Source organism: Hibiscus syriacus, unplaced genomic scaffold (assembly GCF_006381635.1).
Source record: "Hibiscus syriacus cultivar Baekdansim isolate YM2019G1 unplaced genomic scaffold, ASM638163v2 tig00110201_pilon, whole genome shotgun sequence".
NCBI lineage: Eukaryota > Viridiplantae > Streptophyta > Magnoliopsida > Malvales > Malvaceae > Hibiscus > Hibiscus syriacus.
The window spans coordinates 1,113,531-1,131,951 of record NW_024062624.1 but is presented as its reverse complement, the minus strand read 5'-3'; the positions used below and the strand labels follow the sequence as shown (position 1 = coordinate 1,131,951).

The window sequence follows — 18,421 nt, the reverse complement described above, 5'->3', positions numbered from 1 at the left end:
GAAAAAAAACAAAATGAAATACAATTCAAGTTCGGTAACAAAAATTATTATTCTTCGCAAAGGAGCCACCCTTTGTTGTTCATCTCCTTCAGTTTACTCTGCCAAAGGAACTGATTCAGCCTGTAACAATCACAAACCCGTAGCAATGTAGTTAGAACAAGAGACCTCGAAGAAACAAACACAAATGAGAATGTGAATGAGAAAATTACCAGCTTGCGGTACTTTAGAGCGTAGAACATCTCAAGATAAAGTCAGCTCTCTTGGCGTTCAAGGTTGGAGACATGCTTCCAGAATCCATACACTCCAGTGATGGTCAATAGTCTCTCGGAGAAGATCTTCCATGTATATCTGGTTTTTCCAACCATTTGTATTCCATTAGATCAAACTTAAAACGTATGCACAAATACGAAAAGCAAAACAAAATTTGTGAAATCTTACTTCTCCTCAATACGTTTCAAGCCTCCTTGTGAGATCTTGTCCCAGTGAGATGGATCTGCCTTGCACTTCTCGAAGAAATTGACTAGTATCTCAGCGGCATGATCACTGTGGTATGGATCAATGTTGAAACCGGATTTACTGTGGACAATAATCTCAGCTGGTCCACCATTGCAAGTTGCGAATGTTGGCAAACCACAAGTCATTGCCTCCACAACTGTCAACCCGAAAGCTTCATACAATGCAGGTTGTACAAATGCACCTTTGGTGTCACAGATGTAACGGTAAAGTTCTCCGTTACGGATACGGTTCATTTGGGATGATATCCATCTGAATTGGCCGTTTAAGTTGTACTTTTCGATCAGCTCGAACATCTTCTTCATTTCAGCTTTCTCTTCCGAATCTTTCGATTCCTTTCGCCTGTCTCCACCTACAACTACAAGGCTAACCAACTCTCGCAACTTTGCGTTCTTGCCATACCACTCTACAAGTCCAGTTAAATTCTTGACACGATCCAGCCTTGCCATTGTAAACAGAATTGGCTTGTTGCGGTCATTGAGCACACATCTACGGGTTATCATGGACAAAATGTTAGATCAGACAACAGATATTTTAATAATTGGTTTTGCTAGTGGAAAACTTGCATTTACAGGTGTTCTTCATTCTCAACTTTGCTGTAAAGAAGGTCTTCGATCTCGGGATGGAAATGCTTCAACCTCCTATTCTCCTCGGTGTAAGGGAAGTATATCTCCGTATCAGCACCGGGGGACGTTGAATTTGGGATCAAACACATCAATACCATGTACAACACGGTAGAGACCAGGAAGAGTGAAAGCAGTGTGGCTCTCGTATTGACCAACGGTGTCCTTGCTTTTATTACAGAATTATATCGAGTTAATGATCTTTATCCGACAAGTTAGAGAACAGGATTTCAATAAAATATCAAACCAAATACTTAGAACACAAATCATCTATGTATACCTTCCTGCAATTTCCTGGAAAGTACTGGTGATGATGACATCTGAATGGCTCATGGCAAAAAGATCAGCTGTAAATTGGCAGGAGAAATGGTATTTGTCTTCAAGTTTGTTCCAGTAGATATCTGAATCTGGATATTTCGTCTTCTCCAATGCATGGGCAATGGTACACTACACAAGGGCGAAAAACCAAGTCATTTTACCGAAATGTGATCGAATATATGAGAACATATAAGATCCTAGTAAATTAGTTTCTCACAAACCTGTGTGACACCCAATTTATGTGCGAGCAAGGAAGCGACGAAATTGCCATCGCTGTAGTTTCCAACTATCAGATCTCGCTTGCCTTGCAATTCTTTGGAAATTTCATGAGCAACATCCTGTGGAACAACAGATTTACTTGTAAATAAAACTGATGTGATCTACCATCATGGAAATGTACATGAGAAGATCACTGGTTCAAGTGGTTCACCTCGGTTTAAGTTTCCAAGTACGGCCAGACTTCGAATCTAGAGATCCATTTACGCACAATTCCCTTCTCTGTTCTGAAGGGTATTCGAAGAATATCCGAGTGCTCTGTTCCATATACTTTCTCGAGTCGTTGACCGCAAGTTGTTCCAACTACGTCAGGAAGAAGTCTAGTAATCTGAAAAAGGAACAAAGAAATTAGCATACAAGATAGTCAAATCATATACAGAAGAGGCCCCAAACAAATTATTTAAACTACTAGCAGTAATCAAGAGCTCTCACAATGAGAATGCGAGGGCTGATGTTGAGTCCTTGCTGCTTGATACGGAGGAGCATCTCATTCTCCAAAGCTCGATTTGATCCAAGATATAAACAACCTGGCCACCGGTGTCGGGGTACCCCAAAACATTGTCTTGAGCAAAGTATCCGTGGGGAGTAAGAATCACAACATTGAACACCGTCGGGATCCTCCCAAGGAACTTCTCAAGGGCGCAAGGGTCAGGTGCCTCAAGAAGATCCAAAATGAGTTGGATAATCTCGAGCATTTCAAAACTGAGTCATTTTCACCCAACATTTCGTACTCTCCACGAACAAGATCAAATAATATCAAAGTTAAAGGAAAAACTTAAGGATGACCTAAGGGAAGTTTACAAGCTAAAGACACAAGATGATTGTAAATTTAATGTTATCGAATAAACATTAACTTATAATAAGTCAGTGTCGAAGTTACTATAGTAATGAATGATCCCTAAAATATTATGTAATTTGTTATGCATGCATATATGTGTATTTGGTATTAAAATTAGTGAACAAATTAGAAATGCAAATTAGTGAAACCTGCTTAGAATTTATGCTCTAGACAGTAAATTTAAAAAATCACCATAAATTCTAAAAAAATGATTAAAGAATTATTTTTATATCTTTGGACTAGTATATTAGTTTAGTTTTGTTTAGAAGAAACGGAACCTACTTTCGAGGTGTATACAAAAAGATATGAATTTTTAATCGATGATAGGTTAGAAAACAGGACAACAAATTCTGCTCAAAACAAATTCTATCGGTCAACTTTGAAAATTTATCATAAATTGTACAAATTGAACTATAATGAGTGCCTTATATGAATAGATTCGTATTTGAGTCTAATTTCCATTGGTACAAACGGAATAATTTTTAAATGTGTATATTAATACAAGATAATATTTCTTTAAAAATAATACAAAATGTCAGAATATGATATTATGACATTTTTGGATTTAGCCTAATTAGAAGAAAATGATCAAGTTAAATCTTAATTAGGCTTATATTTTGACTTGCATATAAAGTCCCAAAAAGAATGCAATGCATGCATAATATTATACATAGATATTTTATACATTATTGAGTATGACTTGCGATAAATCTACCTTATTTATATTGACATGATATTTATGTCATATATCATATATTTGACATATTTTAAATATGTCAAAAGTTGAATATAAAATGCATTGATCACTGGTCGTTACATATGATGTTTATCATGAATGATATTTCGAGTATGAATTGTCCAATGTTAAATTATGAGAGTATATTTTGTCATGGATGAAAAAAAAGACTATATGTTTAAGTAAGTCATTGATGGACATGGTATAGTTGGTATATCATAGAGTCAAGAAGAGAACGTTAGAGAATTAGGGTCTGTGTTCAAGAGGGATGACCAAAGGCTTCAGCAATTGAGGGAGAAGGATGCTCGTGAGAAGGATCCTAATTTCATATCTGAGAGTTACTCTGAATGCTATCCTGATTATCAGGAGTACAACCGTGAGATTGTTTACAGTGACGATGAAGATGACTTGTCCAAAATGGATATGGGAGGACGAGTAAGCCTATTTGTCCACCTTAAATTGAATGCTGTTATTCATTTATTTTGGTTTTAGTTGACAGATTGGTGATGCTTATGCTGCTATTAAAATTATTTCAACCGGCAAAGGGTCGTCTTCATCGATGGGACTTTGAAACAGAGGAAGAGTGGGCAACATACAATGAGCACAAGGAAGCAATGCCAAAGGCTGCTTTCCAGTTTGGTGTGAATATGCAAGATGGACGGTAGACACGGAAGCAAAACAAGGACCAGAAGCTTAACAATGAGATACACAAGATTAACAAAATACTGGCAAGAAAGAAGATGGAGAAAGAGTGGTGGTGAAGGTGGAGATCTTAGCGATGATATACAACCGGAAAAGGAACTACTGATATCAGGTTAAAAATTGCCTTTACCGAAAAGGCTGAAAACCTCGTCTTTGATGGAGCAGACGTGTCAAAGAGTGCAAACTCGTGGGAAAATCATTTCAGAGCGAGGAGGTGTCAACCTACTCAGCTTGTAATAGTTGTTATTGTACAACTCTCGAGGTTGTTGCTTTGCCGACCACTGCCGGGATTTTGACATAATGGTGTTAGATATAAGAGTTTATTCTGAAATTATGTCTGATCAGAAACCAACAAAAATTTAACCCAGAATTAGAATTCAATTAATTTGTAATTTGTTCATTGGTAGAAGCTAATGAATGAAATGAGAGTTAGTGAGTTAACAAGTTAGTAATTTATATTTATTTGATTTTTTTAAAATTGAATTTATAAAACATGAGTCAAGTTAAATTGAATTGTTCGAGTTTTTATTTAAATTTAATTATAAATATTTATAAATTATGACATTAATTGATTTAAATTTAAACTATTTTTTATGATTATTTATAATATATCTATTAGTTTACTCATATACTATACATATAATATGTACAGTTGAGAGATTCATCTCAAACTTAAAAATTAATATTTTATAATTCAAATTATATTTGAAAATTTTCTAATGAAATCAAATCGGATATCAATCCAATAGATCGATATGCGAATCTGAGCTACCTATGTAAACCAATGGAGTTAGAACAATTAACCTGACGCTAATCAAATTATGGACTAGGAATTTGTGTCAAGAGTATAATCAGCCCACTGCTTGATCTAAGAACCTAATTGTGACCACTAAGGGCCTAAATAAAATTCATGGTCTGGGAGTTTTGGATCTAAGCAGATCAGCCTTTCTAAATGCCCTGAGACTTCTCTTCTATTTTATTTGATTTTATTCCCTGAGATTTCGTGCAATGGCTGTTCTTTTGTTTTCGTTCTCTCTATCCTCGAACGACTTCCACCATAAGTAAGACACGACACGAAAAAAACTCGCTTTCCTGCTTCTTGTTGTTTTTATCATTAAGGATTGAAGGTTTAGGCTTCGAAATCAGAATTCCGGTCGGATATCTAATCACCATATACTCGTACGAAAAAGGTGCGAATCCGATTTCTATTTTTGTTTCCCGCATTCAATCCATAAATTAGGATTAAAAATCAACTTCGTGAAATCCTAATTCGGAGAACTTTTATTTTATTTTGATTTTGTGAAAGAGCTCTGTTTGAATTGTGTATAGGAAAAGGAAAAAAAGTGTTCCCTTTTAATTTTGAGCCACAAGACAAAAGTATTGTCCTATTTGGCTCAAAGTCGATGAAGAATGATTACGTTTATCAGTTTCCTGATGAGTCCGATGATTATATTAATGGAGGATATGATTCTGGTGATGATATCCGTAGTTCAATGCAAAATGGCTTGTATCCAGAGGTGAACGTGAAGAATGTGTTGAGTGGGTTATTTGCAATTGTAACTGCGCGTAATAAAGGCTCCTCGAGTGTTTCTGTGAATCAGCAATACCAAAGTTCTAATGTTTCATTTTTGGGGTCTGGAAAAAACGAGGATACATATTTGCACTCCTCTGTTTATATACCAAGTGCCCCGCCAGTTATGGGGGCAAGTGGGATAGATTATAGCGCATATAAAGAGGTTTTGGAAGCTAAGCCACCAGAGTGGATTCCTGATAGTGCTACCACAGTTTGCATGCAGTGCAGTGCTCCCTTCACTGCACTTACACGTGGCAGACATCATTGCCGGTTTTGTGGAGGGATTTTATGCAGAGCATGCTCTAAGGGAAGGTGCTTGCTACCTGTTAAATTTAGGGAAAGAAATCCCCAGAGGGTGTGTGATTCTTGCTATGACAGGCTTGATCCATTGCAGGGGGTTCTTATCAATACCATTAGCAATGCTGCTCAAGTAGCGAAACACGATGTCATGGATTGGACCTGTACTCGTGGTTGGTTGAATTTGCCTGTTGGCTTGTCCATGGAACATGAGATTTACAAAGCATCCAATACCTTGAGAAGCTATTGCCAGGTAAGATCCTAATTTTCATTATTCATGCTAGACGATTGTTTTATTTGTCCAAAACTTTCGTTGACCTTGTGATTTCCTTCCCCTGATATAATGTAATCCTTAATAGACAGTTCTTGACTTGTTCATACTTGCCAACTAGATTAAGCTTTCACGGGTATGGTTTGCATCTTGAAATCATAAACCAGAAGACATTCCATTTCCTTACCTGGTTACTTCAGCTTTAAAAAAAAGTTAAAACTAATTTTTGTATATTGAAGCTACATAAAGACTATGTTTTGACACTGTCAGAAGCTTCTAGTAACAGTTGTTGAGTTGGACAGGTTGCTAGGTTGAATCCAGAGAGATCTATACCATTGGCAGTTCTGAAAGGAGCCAAAGGCTTAGCCATTTTAACTGTTGCTAAAGCTGGAGTTCTTGTTGCATACAAAGTTGGGACTGGTCTTGTTATTGCTCGAAGGCCAGATGGAACATGGTCTGCCCCATCAGCTTTGTTATCTGTTGGTTTAGGATGGGGTGCTCAGGTAAACTTTTAATCAAGAAAAATATACCTGTCCTAGCTCTGATTATACACCTGTAGGCAGCTGAAAGATCATTTGCCTTCCAAGTTCCAAAGTATTTATATGCGTAATCTATTAACTAAATGTTGTTTTTATGTGTTCCTTAGATTGGAGGTGAGCTCACGGATTTCATAATTGTGCTTCATGATTCAAAAGCTGTGAAGACGTTTTGTAGTCGAATGCATTTTTCTCTTGGTGCTGGCGGCAGTGCTGCTGCAGGACCTGTGGGGAGAGTGGTGGAAGCTGATCTTCGGGCAGGGGATAGTGGTTCCGGCATGTGCTATACCTATAGTTGTAGCAAAGGTATTTCATCCTACAATGTGTTTATATTCTTCTTTTGCCTAGTTGATGGATTTGATCATCCAGCCATTTTGTTGCAAATTTTGCAGGGGCATTTGTCGGTGTGTCGTTAGAAGGAAACATTGTCGCAACAAGAATGGATGCCAACCTACGGTTCTATGGCGATCCGTATCTCACCACCGCCGACATATTACTCGGGACTGTGGACAGACCAAAGGCTGCTGAGCCCTTGTATGCTGCTCTGGGTAATCTCTACTCCAGCCTACGTTGTTAGTTCCAACACGATTTGCCGTTTCGTGGTGCAGCTTGTGAAACAAGCAACAACTGGAGTGCATGGTGGATTTCTTCCCATGGATGATCATACTGTACAGTTTGTTTACGTGCATGTGGATGAAGGGATGTTTATATCAAGGACGAGTAACTTCTATGCTTCCCTGTTGTCCATTTTGCAAGCCAAATTTCGCATTCCGGATGTTTATATCAAGGACGAGTAACTTCTATGCTTCCCTGTTGTCCATTTTGCAAGCCAAATTTCGCATTCCGTCCAATATGTATCTGTAGTCGTCGAACAAACCATTCAATGTCCGTGTAAATAGTTCTTATTCTTACTCCATGAGCGTCCCCACACAATGTTCTCAATCCCACGGCTTCAATCATGATTTTGATTGAAGCATAACGTCAACAAGATAAATTTCTTCAGTCATAACTTCGTTTAGTAATAGATAAAATGCTCTTTTCTACTAGTAATAATAAAATTTGCTATTGTCACCTTTAATTTTGACCACAATTTTAAAAATTTTGTCAGTCAGGTCATTCAACTATTTAAATGTATTCAAACAAGTCATTTGCTATTAACATTTAGTGGAAGTATTGACATGGCAGTTAATCAATTGGTATATTTACAAATTTGATCTTTGATCCTTATATATTCTATCAATTTAGTCATGATTTTAATTTAATTTAATAAATTTAATCTTTTAATCTGATAGTGATGTGTCACTATTTGATTAAAGATTATTTTTTATAATTTAATATATTTAATTTAAGGGTAAAATATAGTAATGGTCACTGAATTTTTCTAAAGCTTTCATTTAGGTCCCTCAACTTTTAAAACTTGCAATACAGTCCCCCAACATTTAGTTCGTTTGCAATTTGGTCCCCTAACAGTTACTTCAGGGACCATATTGCAAACGGACTAAATGTTGGGGGGACTCTATTGCAAGTTTTAAAAGTTGGGAGACCTAAATGAAAGCCTTAGAAAAATTTAGTGACCATTACTATACTTTATCCTTTAATTTATTTTATGTACCTCTTCTACATCTTTGCCCTTAAACTACTATTTTATATGCCCTAATTTATGGCTAAGCAGACCTTGTAATACGACAAGTAAAAACATTATATTTAATAAATAATTACACGAATATCATAATATGAAATATTATTGTGTCAACGTTTACATTAATGTATAGAATTCTAAACTTTATTATCATACAAATAAATAATAGGGTAACAATATCAATACAAATAATAATTTGTTTAATCTAAAATTAAACCTTTAATATTATACATATATAAATGATGACAGAATAAAATTTATAATATCATATTTAAATTATAAAAAAATTAATCCACTCTTAAATTTAAGAAAATACAAATAATAATTGTTTAATCTAAAATTAAACCTTTACTATTATACATATATAATTGATGACAGAATAAAATTTAAAATATAATATTTAAATTATAAAAAAATTAATCCACTCTTAAATTTAAGAAAATACAAGTTTAAAGGTACTTGAACTTATATCCTTTTAGATATTATAATAGCAATCGTGTTAATTGAATTAATACTTGTAAAACTTTTAATCATCTTTATAATTTTTGATATACCCGATAACATTGGTTATGATAAAATTGTAGAATTACATATAATAATAAAAATATTCATAACATTAAAAAAACAAAATATGATTTGAATATGTTAATTTTCTTTTAAGTTTATAGAATATAAATTATTCACATATTAAATTTAATTTGAAAATAATATACTTTAAACTCGTTAAAACAGGTGAGTCTAGATGTTTATAGGATTTTATATGCGAATAGATCCAGCTCAAAAACTAGAATTTAAACATACATTTCCAAGATGATTCTAGCAATTAGTAGAATAAGTAAATTATTATTATCGATTTTTGACACTATAAAATAGTGAAAACCACCATAAACAACCGTTGAATGTGATAAAAAATATTCTAAGAAAAAAATATAAATTTTATTATTTACCTGATTTATTAATCTTTTGATAGCTTCGACTACAAAATAAATAAATAAAACATCAATATTACGATCAAAGACGTTTTACTTACAGTCCAAAAATAAATCATAACGGAAAGATTAAGTGTCAATCAATTTCCTTAAACTTTTCCATTTAAATAAAAAGCATCAACATGCAGAAATAAAATTATTAATATATATATTTTACATTTATAGTTAAATTAGTTCTCAAGAAATAAAATTTAATATCAATTACTTGTGTCAGTCACCCAATAAATTATATATGAATGAAATAGGTACAAGAATTTGTTGAAGTTGTCAGTCTACCTACAAAATGGCAAATTTTACATAATTCAATCGCCAAAAAAAAGAACCTTTCTACCTAAATGTAGTGAAAATTTTTATTATTTAAATACCACTAATCATTTATTTCTCGATATGGTATTTTTTTTTCTTAAAAAATATTATATATATATGTGGCAATATATATAAAAGGTTCATTTGACAACAAATGTCTTTTACACTCTAAAATCACCTCAAGTTTCATTTTAGGTTAGTGATTTATATATTTAAGTTTAGAGAGGTTTATGAGTTTTAGGATTTAGGGTTTTAGAGTTTAGGGTTAACTTTGAGATATGTTATGTTAGTTTTAATGGTTTATAATTCTTATTTTTAATGATTATATTTAAGGTTATTTCGTAAGATTTGAAGATAAAAATTATCATACATATGATCATTTATGTTAAGGTTAACATTTTAAATATAATTAAATTGATTTTATGTAAATATATGCTAAAAATGAAATTATTTGAAAAAATATTATAGATATAATTAAATTGATTTTATGTAAATATATGCTAAAAATGAAATTATTTGAAAAAATATTATAGATGACAAAGTACAATATATAGGAATATGTAAGAGATTTGACATTTTTTTCTATTGTGGTATGAGTTTATATAATGTTCATATTGTTTAGGTTCTTCGATCATCTCTCTAATATACATATCAATATGAATCTTAGTGGGTTTTGGATAACCTAAAGATTCTCTACGTAACATGGGATCCAGTAGAATTGTAGGTCAATTTTAAATCTCATTACATTCTTTTTCATTGTGGGTCAAGAGGAACTCATTTTCTTATACGTTGAAGACTTGTGAAAGTTAGTATACAAGATCAATATATCTATTGTAATCGATACTAACACGTGAACATGCAACTTTGAAATGAGAGCATTAATACTTAAGAGCTTGAAAGAAGTCGTAATTCACCTTAGAAGTATTTGTTTAAATACCTTCAAAAGGACACAACATCTTCATGACACATAATAATTTTTGTGTACAAGAAAAATCTAAAACCAACCTTCCATTTAAGGTTGCAACTTTCTTCTATAAGTTTGTTATTACTTTTGGGTGGAAAATGTAGTCGTTTCTATCCACTCATTCTTACTTTATTCTATGTATCGGCAGTGTCGCCCATAACTACTTTCTCTAATATGTTGTTTGTTGCAAATAATCTCTATGCGCTATATTAGATTAGGATGCAAGATTGTGTTTCTACGCTACTTTTAGATGTTGAACATGAGTTATAATTACTCCAACAAGCTTTCGATCGAGGTTTGGTTGAAGCAACTTATTCTTTGGGCCTCCATTTATTGTGTATACGAGATCGAGACCTTGAGAATATCGAGTTTTGTGTAATATTTGTAACATCTCGAAATCCGGGTCAGTGATTAAAATGAGAATTTTTGAAATTTGGTGATAAAAGTAGAATAGTTAAATAGTTTAATGACTTATTGGAAATATAGTTGAAGGTTGTTTGGTAATTATTGAATGAATTAAAGGGTAAAATGGTCAATTGACAAGTAAGATTTTTATATTCCTTTTATAAGATAAGGGAACCACGTGGGAAATGAGAGAATTCTCCAGATTTTTCTTTTTTCTTCTTCCTCCTCCCGTATCTCCAAGCTCAAGTGTGAGTTTCTTTGCTTGTTGATTAATTGTTGATTTTAAGGTTGGGTTGTGATCATTAGATGATAATTAAGCTTAAGGAAAGTTTAATTTGTTCTAAAACAACAAGATGAAAGATATAGAAGAGATTAAAGAAAATGAGTTTTTAGATGAATTTCTGGAAAAGAGTTCATAAGTGAAATTTGAGAAGGAATTTGACTTGTCATCACTAATAATAAGAGATTTATGAAGTTAGAAAAGATTAATAACAAAGTTAAAAGTTTAGTACGATTCTTAAAATTAAGAATCATGATGAGATATGGAATATAGAGATGGTTTATATGAATACAAGTTGGTTTAAGTAATGGTAGTTGAGTTTAATGACATGATAGGGGATTAAAATAGAAGAATTGAATGAAGAGTTGATGATTTTCGGGCGTAAAATATGAATTCTGGGCAAAGTGTATTGATGCACATTCAATGTGTACCGATGCACTCTTTAAAGAAGAAACATCGAATGCCATCAGTGTATCGATGCACAAGTAGTGCATCGATGCACCCCCTTAAAATACAAACATCGAATGGGATTTATGTACCGATGCATAGATAGTGCATCGATGCACTCGTCAAGGGATGCATCGATACACGATGTAGTGCATCGATGCATAAGTTTATTAAGAGATCAAAATAGCTTTTCTTTTAGCCTAAAAATGATAGTTTAGAATATATTAATTAGTATACTGATAAGTATCAATATATTACTATGTAGATACAGAGCCTAAACAAGTTCCGGAACTTGGCAAGTAAGATCGATCAAGGAAAAGATAACAGATCGGTATTGACTAGTAAGGCCAAGTGAGTGCGTATTATTAGAATATACGTATTGTATATGGAAATTGGACTTGCGACAAGTATGTTTCTAATATGTTGAATATATGATTATATTTGATATTATGTGAATATGCTTAGATCGTATTACATGTGAAGTGGTATGAATTTATATGATATGTGTTATATGGCAATGATTTTATGTATTATAGGAAAATGTTATATGAGTTATATGATCCTGAGATATAAATTATAGGATCACGAATTATGTAAAATACCAATGACTTATGTGATAACAAGAGGAAGTGACTATAGAAACATGTAAGATAAATTATATGGGAAAGATTTATAGGCTTAAATGAATTTATAATGAATAAGATATATAGTAAAAATCTATAAAGCCATAGAGAGATATTATAGGAGCTTTTGATGATAATTTATTAGAAGACTTGTATATGTGATAAGCTATGTGAAACTGAACTAGGTATGTAGACATTAAATTTTTTGTCCATTACCCATTATTTATTATTTATTTTATTTATTATATTTTATTATTACTATAATAATTTTATTATTATTATTATTATTAAATAAATTTTATTATTTCAGATCCAAAAATACAAACAGCCCCAACCCAAATACAGAAGCCCAGATTCTGTGGCCCAAAGGAAACCCTAAATCTGATTAGGGTTTATGTTTCATGCCTCATCCGTCATCCATCATCAGCCATTGGATCTGATTAGATCCAACGGTCCCCAGATGTGCCAGAAGAAACCCTAGGGTTATGATACCCTAGGGCCACGTCGTCGCTTCCTCTTCCACGCCACTGCCGCCGCCTCCAACGACGCTCCACCTGCTGCCACACCTCGCCGAAGTATCCAGAAGACTCAAAGATGTCTTCCACGTCGCTGCCCTATGGTGAGTCACCACCATAGTTTGGTGACTCACATCGAGGGCCATTCTTTACCCGGTTGGAAGCCATCACCAATTATGGTTATAAAAACCATCGACCACGCCTGGAAATAAGAAAAAAAACGGAGGACAACAAACAACAACCAGAAAAAAGAGAACAGGAAGAGACCACAACAACAACGAACGAGAGAGACAGAGAGCAGAAAACGAACAACAAACAACAATACCCAACAGTAGCCAAATAAAGAAGGAGAAGAGAACAGAAGCTTACCAAGGAAACTACATAATCATCGGAGCCTTCCACGCGTCCTCACACTTCGCCGGAGATACGAAAAATCGAAGGTAGTAATCATAGATTTACTACGTTTGGTGGGGTTTTAGGTTAAAACAACCTCAAAATAGGTTTTAGGACTCTGAGATCTATATTTTGGGGTAGGTTAGAAAAAATTCGGCCACCATGAAGGGGGAGAATGGCCAGCTCTCTTCCCCGATGAGAGTATTTAGAGAGAAGGGGGAGAATCTCTCAGTTAAAGAGAAAAGGAAAGAAGAAAGAAATGAGAAATGGCCATTACGGCCGGCCATAAAGGGTTTAAATACCCCTTCCCAAATGACGCCGTTTTGGGGAGGGGTATGTGCATAATTTCACTATTGGTCAAACCCTTTCTGCAGTACCCACAATTTTGTAATCTTCTATTTTAGTCACTGAAATCTATTATTAAGTCTTTTAATTCGGTTTCTTAATTTTTAGTTTATTATAATTTAGTCCCTAAACATAATTATATATATATTAAGTAAAATAACCGAATTAACCATTATAATTTTGTTAAATAATGTTTTAGTCCCGGACATCATGTTTTAATTTATTTTAATTTAATATTCGAATTTGATATAAGTTTATTTTAGTCCCTAAATTAAATAAATGTAAAATAACATATTTAGTCTCTATGATTTTAAATAAATAATTATGAATTAGGGTATCTAATTTTAATATGTTATAATTAATCACTAGTTTTAATATTTTAATTTATTTTTATTTTTATTGTTTTTTTAAATATATAAGTTTTACTTTTATTTATTCATTGTTTAATTTTTTATGTTTATTTTTTATTATTACTATTATTATTATTATTTAGTCATATAAATATATATATATATATATAATAATATTTATTTATTTATTCTATTTATTTTCTATTAAAATCCTATTTATAAATTTGATTTTATAAATTACTTTTAAAATAATCATATTTTAATATATATTTATTTTTCAATATTAAGAAAGGGCAGTCTTAAAGCAACTAGATGTCCATTTTCTGATATTTTTAAATAAATAAATATTATATTTTTATAAATTATATATATTAATTTTTTTAATTACTTTTAGAGAAATGTTTTATTAATATTTATTTATTTTTTAATATTAAGAAATGGGCTGTCTTAAAGCACCTAGAAGTCTTTTTATGATATTTCTAAGTAAATAAATATCTTATTTATATATAAATATTTTCTTAAAATTATACTAATAAATTTGAAATAATAGGATTATGAATTAAATATATATTTGAATTCTTAAATTTCCAATAATAGAGACAATTTATAATTACTGAGTACCAATTTTGGGCATTATAGGGGTGCTAATCCTTCCCTAAATATAAACGACCACGAATCCTTTTTTACTAAAATTTTTGGTTATACACAGATCAGTTTATCTTTTAAATTATGTTTTCTTCAAAACTATTTTAAAAGATTGATTTTAGGTATTTGACCTACCTAACCCAAAAAAGGTCAATGGCTACTCTCAAAACATTTTTTAAATCAAAATAATTTATTTATTCATTTTAATTTTCCCGCCAAGTAAAAAATTTGTGCTCGGGCGAAAACCTGTTGCGACTCCGCTGGGGATTGGTCAAACTTTAAAACCAATTATTAATTGTCTCTATCAATTAGAAAATTAAAAATTCATATATTTAATTTTTAATTATTTCTTTTCAAAATTTTTATATATATACTTATTATTTTCATAATATTTATATGCTATTTTAATTAATGCTTTATTTTCAAATATTAAATTTTATTATTTATTTGTTAGAGGTTTGAACATTTCTCCTCACACACATCACTTGCATTGCATAACATAAAGCTTTATAATCAAGCTTGTCCATTTTAAGTGAGAGTGAAAGCGTCGTCTTCGTGAGAATTTATTCTCCGTGTTAGACCTAGTAAGTAGCTTTCGGGGTTCATATGCTCTATATCTTTGTGGGAATTTATTCTTCGTGTCAGGCATAGAGAAATGTGTCCCCTCGAATTGAACTCGATCTATTTAAGTCTATAGTGGACTAGGATTGAGGGTTGGCAGTCCAAGGGGGCACTAACAAGGACAATTCGGGTACCTTTACTCCTAGAACTGAAACCCTACATATAATAAACCCTAGCATTTCACCTGATCTAAGAAGTATTGAAACCCTGTCCATAGGTATACACAAAGGAGAAATAAGCTCTATCTTTTAATTTATTTAATTTATTATTTTTCTCTCTGAATAATTGTCTGCGAACTAGTAATCATATTGTTAGGTTAATTTTTCCAAACAAAGCATGGAACTAGAAAGCATGAGGTTAGGATATATTATATACCATGATAAGTAGAATATTTTCTTTTCATTAATTGGTACTTACCAATTTATTTATTTCCTTTCTCATTTTTATATTTCATACATTTTGTTTTGTTTTAACTTGTTTATATTGATTTCTTTTGTTTTGTGCCTGCATTACATGATCATGGCATAACCAAAAGGTGTTAACTTGAAAGATTGTTCATCAAATTAGAAAGAAATCGTAAATGGACAAAACGTTTTATGATCAAACAAAATATGATGCGGCCAAGGAAAGACATCCTGAGGAAACTCCGAGGATAGAAGCAAGCAATGCACACAGAGATCCTGTTATATTAATACCAAAAGTACTCCACAAAGATCCTGCCAGATTGATACCAAAAGCAGTCTATGGTAAGAGTATCAGTCAGGGCATTCAGAGTAGAGGAGGTTTTTATGAAGCTCAAGCATGTTATTTGAAGGACTTGAATGACCAAAACAAGAAATTGAGCACAGAAGTGGAAACCATGCATGAAGATTTCCAAATGATCAATCAAGCTTTTCAAAATGCTGGCATAGGAGATACCCCAGAAGAGTGGATAATAGGGGTTACCAAACTGAAAAAGAACTGCAACATATATGAAGATCTAATCCAAGAACTTCTTGGACAAAAAAGTTCTCTTACAAGGGAAAATGAGCAACTCCGAGAAGTGACACAGAAGATGAAGAAACACTATAATGTCATGGAAGAAGCTGCAATCTAGACAAGCAATATAACCCATAAACTGATAAACCAAGCTTACTTTACGAGGAATTAAAGCAGACTGATAACTCAACTTTTGAGCATGAATAGAAACTAACTTGGCTTTAGAGAAGTTAGGAGGGAAAGTTATCACATATATGTAAAGTTTTAGATAGGACTGAAAGATGTCCCCTACATGTAAAAGTTTTGTTTGATGCACGAAAACTTTTGTGTTCAATGAAATTTGTTCTAAGATGATCACTCTTGAGTAACACCTTTTCATACATGCATTTGCATTTTGCATCTTTGCATTTTCATTTATACTTTTATGTTTACTTTTGTATTACACAATTTACATTTTTATTGTTACATTCACATATTTACATTTGCATTTTGCATTTTTAAGTTTATATTTATATTTTCATTTTTGCATTTGCATATTTACATAATTACATTTTATTTCAAACTATTCTACATGCATTTAATCATGACAATTGGAATAATTCGTGGAAAATTCCATGGCAGAATTTTGAAATCAAAGTGGAGTTAACTTGGTCTTCCTAAAGAAGGATAATAGCCATGAATGAGATTTTAGCAAGGGTTGGTAGAATCGAGAAACTACAAGAGCAATTTATCGAGACACAACAAAAGATGACTGATCAAGTGAAAAAATTCCAGAATGATTCAAAGGAAAAACTGACCAAATTGATGGATCAGTTGAATATTGTAATCCATGGAGAGAAACCCTTAGAGGATCCTGTTGTGAAAGATTTGAATGGGATTATGAATGATGTAGCTGATACAATGAAAACAAATGACCAAGACTTTGTCGGGGAATGTGGAAATTTGATAAATCTCCAGAAATCGGGTATGACCCCAGAAAATGCGACAAAGATCAAGTTGAAGAGAAGCATGGAAGAAATTTCAGTACCATTAAAGAAAGGTAAACAAAGCAAACAGTCACAAGGTCTTCAAGAAAGCAGAGTAAACAATTGTAATGTGACAGTGATATCAGGGGAAATTCTACCCAAGTTTCCTTCAGTTTCATGCAACAAGTTATATCTTGAGTTACTCAAAGCCCAGATTATTACTCCATGTCGAGCTAAGCCTTTGTTTCTTCCATACCCGAGTTGGTATAATGAGAAACTCTCCTGTGATTATCACGATGGAGCCCAAGGACACTTCATTGAAAATTGTGGTCGCTTCAAACAACGAGTTCAAGACCTTTTGGTTCAAGGAATCATAGAAGTGGATGATCAGTCTGTTTTGGTCAAACAATCAAGAATTAAACATCAAAATGGAGTTAGTAGTATCAAAACAAGTAAAGTATATGCCGCAGAAAACAAAGTACTTGAGCCAAAGATAAAACGTTCAATTCTCAATACTTCTCTGATTATAAATGATAAAAAAGTAAAAGGAGAGGTAATTCGAGACTGGCCCACATGTTTAAGAATGAATGGGAAAGATGAAACTCTGAAGAAACCTCAAATGCTTGTATCAGATTTTCTAAAGACTAGTGAAAAGAGTCTGGTGAATATTACTCCAATTACAACCACAATATGTGTTCAGAATCAGGACAAGGCTATCATCCTTAGTAAAAGTTGTTCTGAATCCAAAAATGAGCTCAATTACCAGCCAGAGAAGAAAAAGATGATGATGGAGACTGCTCAGAATAAAGCAAAGAGTTATGTATCTGAAGGCTTACCCAAATAAGTTGACACAAAAGATGATCAAGAAATGGGGGCAAATGAGGAAAATCTTGGGCCAATTACACACCCAACATTATTGGAATGATGGGGTAGGCTAAATAAACAAGTGGAAGTTGTTATCTACCACTGTAGTACTTTTCTATTTTCAGCATCCTGTTTAAACTTGTTTTTTGTTCCTTTCTCCGCCTTTTGTGCAATAAATAAATTTGTGTTGCTTATTAAGGTTATGAGCATTGAGTCAATTTTGTAATATTACAGTTCTTTGAATATCAACTGGATTAAAAAGCTCTTCATGATTAGAGTTATAATCTTTGACAGAATATCAGGATTGAAAACCAGAAAAACAAGGACCATTGACCTTACCTCAGAAGAAATACACCCAAACACTATCCTATTACAAATATGAGATAGCCTACTCCTATTGAAAGAAATT

General features: G+C 32.7%; 1 protein-coding gene and 1 pseudogene across 1 annotated transcript; one reads left to right on the top strand and one right to left on the bottom strand.

Moving 5' to 3' along the window:
• Positions 1-93: 93 nt before the first annotated feature.
• LOC120218759 lies at positions 94-2,425 on the bottom strand (annotated as a pseudogene).
• Positions 2,426-5,372: 2,947 nt separating this feature from the next.
• On the top strand, positions 5,373-7,450 carry LOC120218758. The gene is made up of 4 exons (XM_039215657.1): positions 5,373-6,129; positions 6,450-6,650; positions 6,794-6,989; positions 7,076-7,450. Exons 1-4 carry the CDS (start codon positions 5,410-5,412, stop codon positions 7,258-7,260), a joined length of 1,302 nt encoding a protein of 433 aa, XP_039071588.1. The 5' UTR covers positions 5,373-5,409; the 3' UTR covers positions 7,261-7,450.
• Positions 7,451-18,421: the final 10,971 nt, after the last annotated feature.

Coding starts and splice junctions, on each gene's coding strand:
- LOC120218758 (XM_039215657.1), top strand. CDS start 5,410: ATGAAGAATGATTACGTTTATCAGTTTCCTGATGAGTCCGATGATTAT. Junction 6,130..6,449: donor CCTTGAGAAGCTATTGCCAG/GTAAGATCCTAA, acceptor TGAGTTGGACAG/GTTGCTAGGTTGAATCCAGA. Junction 6,990..7,075: donor TACCTATAGTTGTAGCAAAG/GTATTTCATCCT, acceptor CAAATTTTGCAG/GGGCATTTGTCGGTGTGTCG.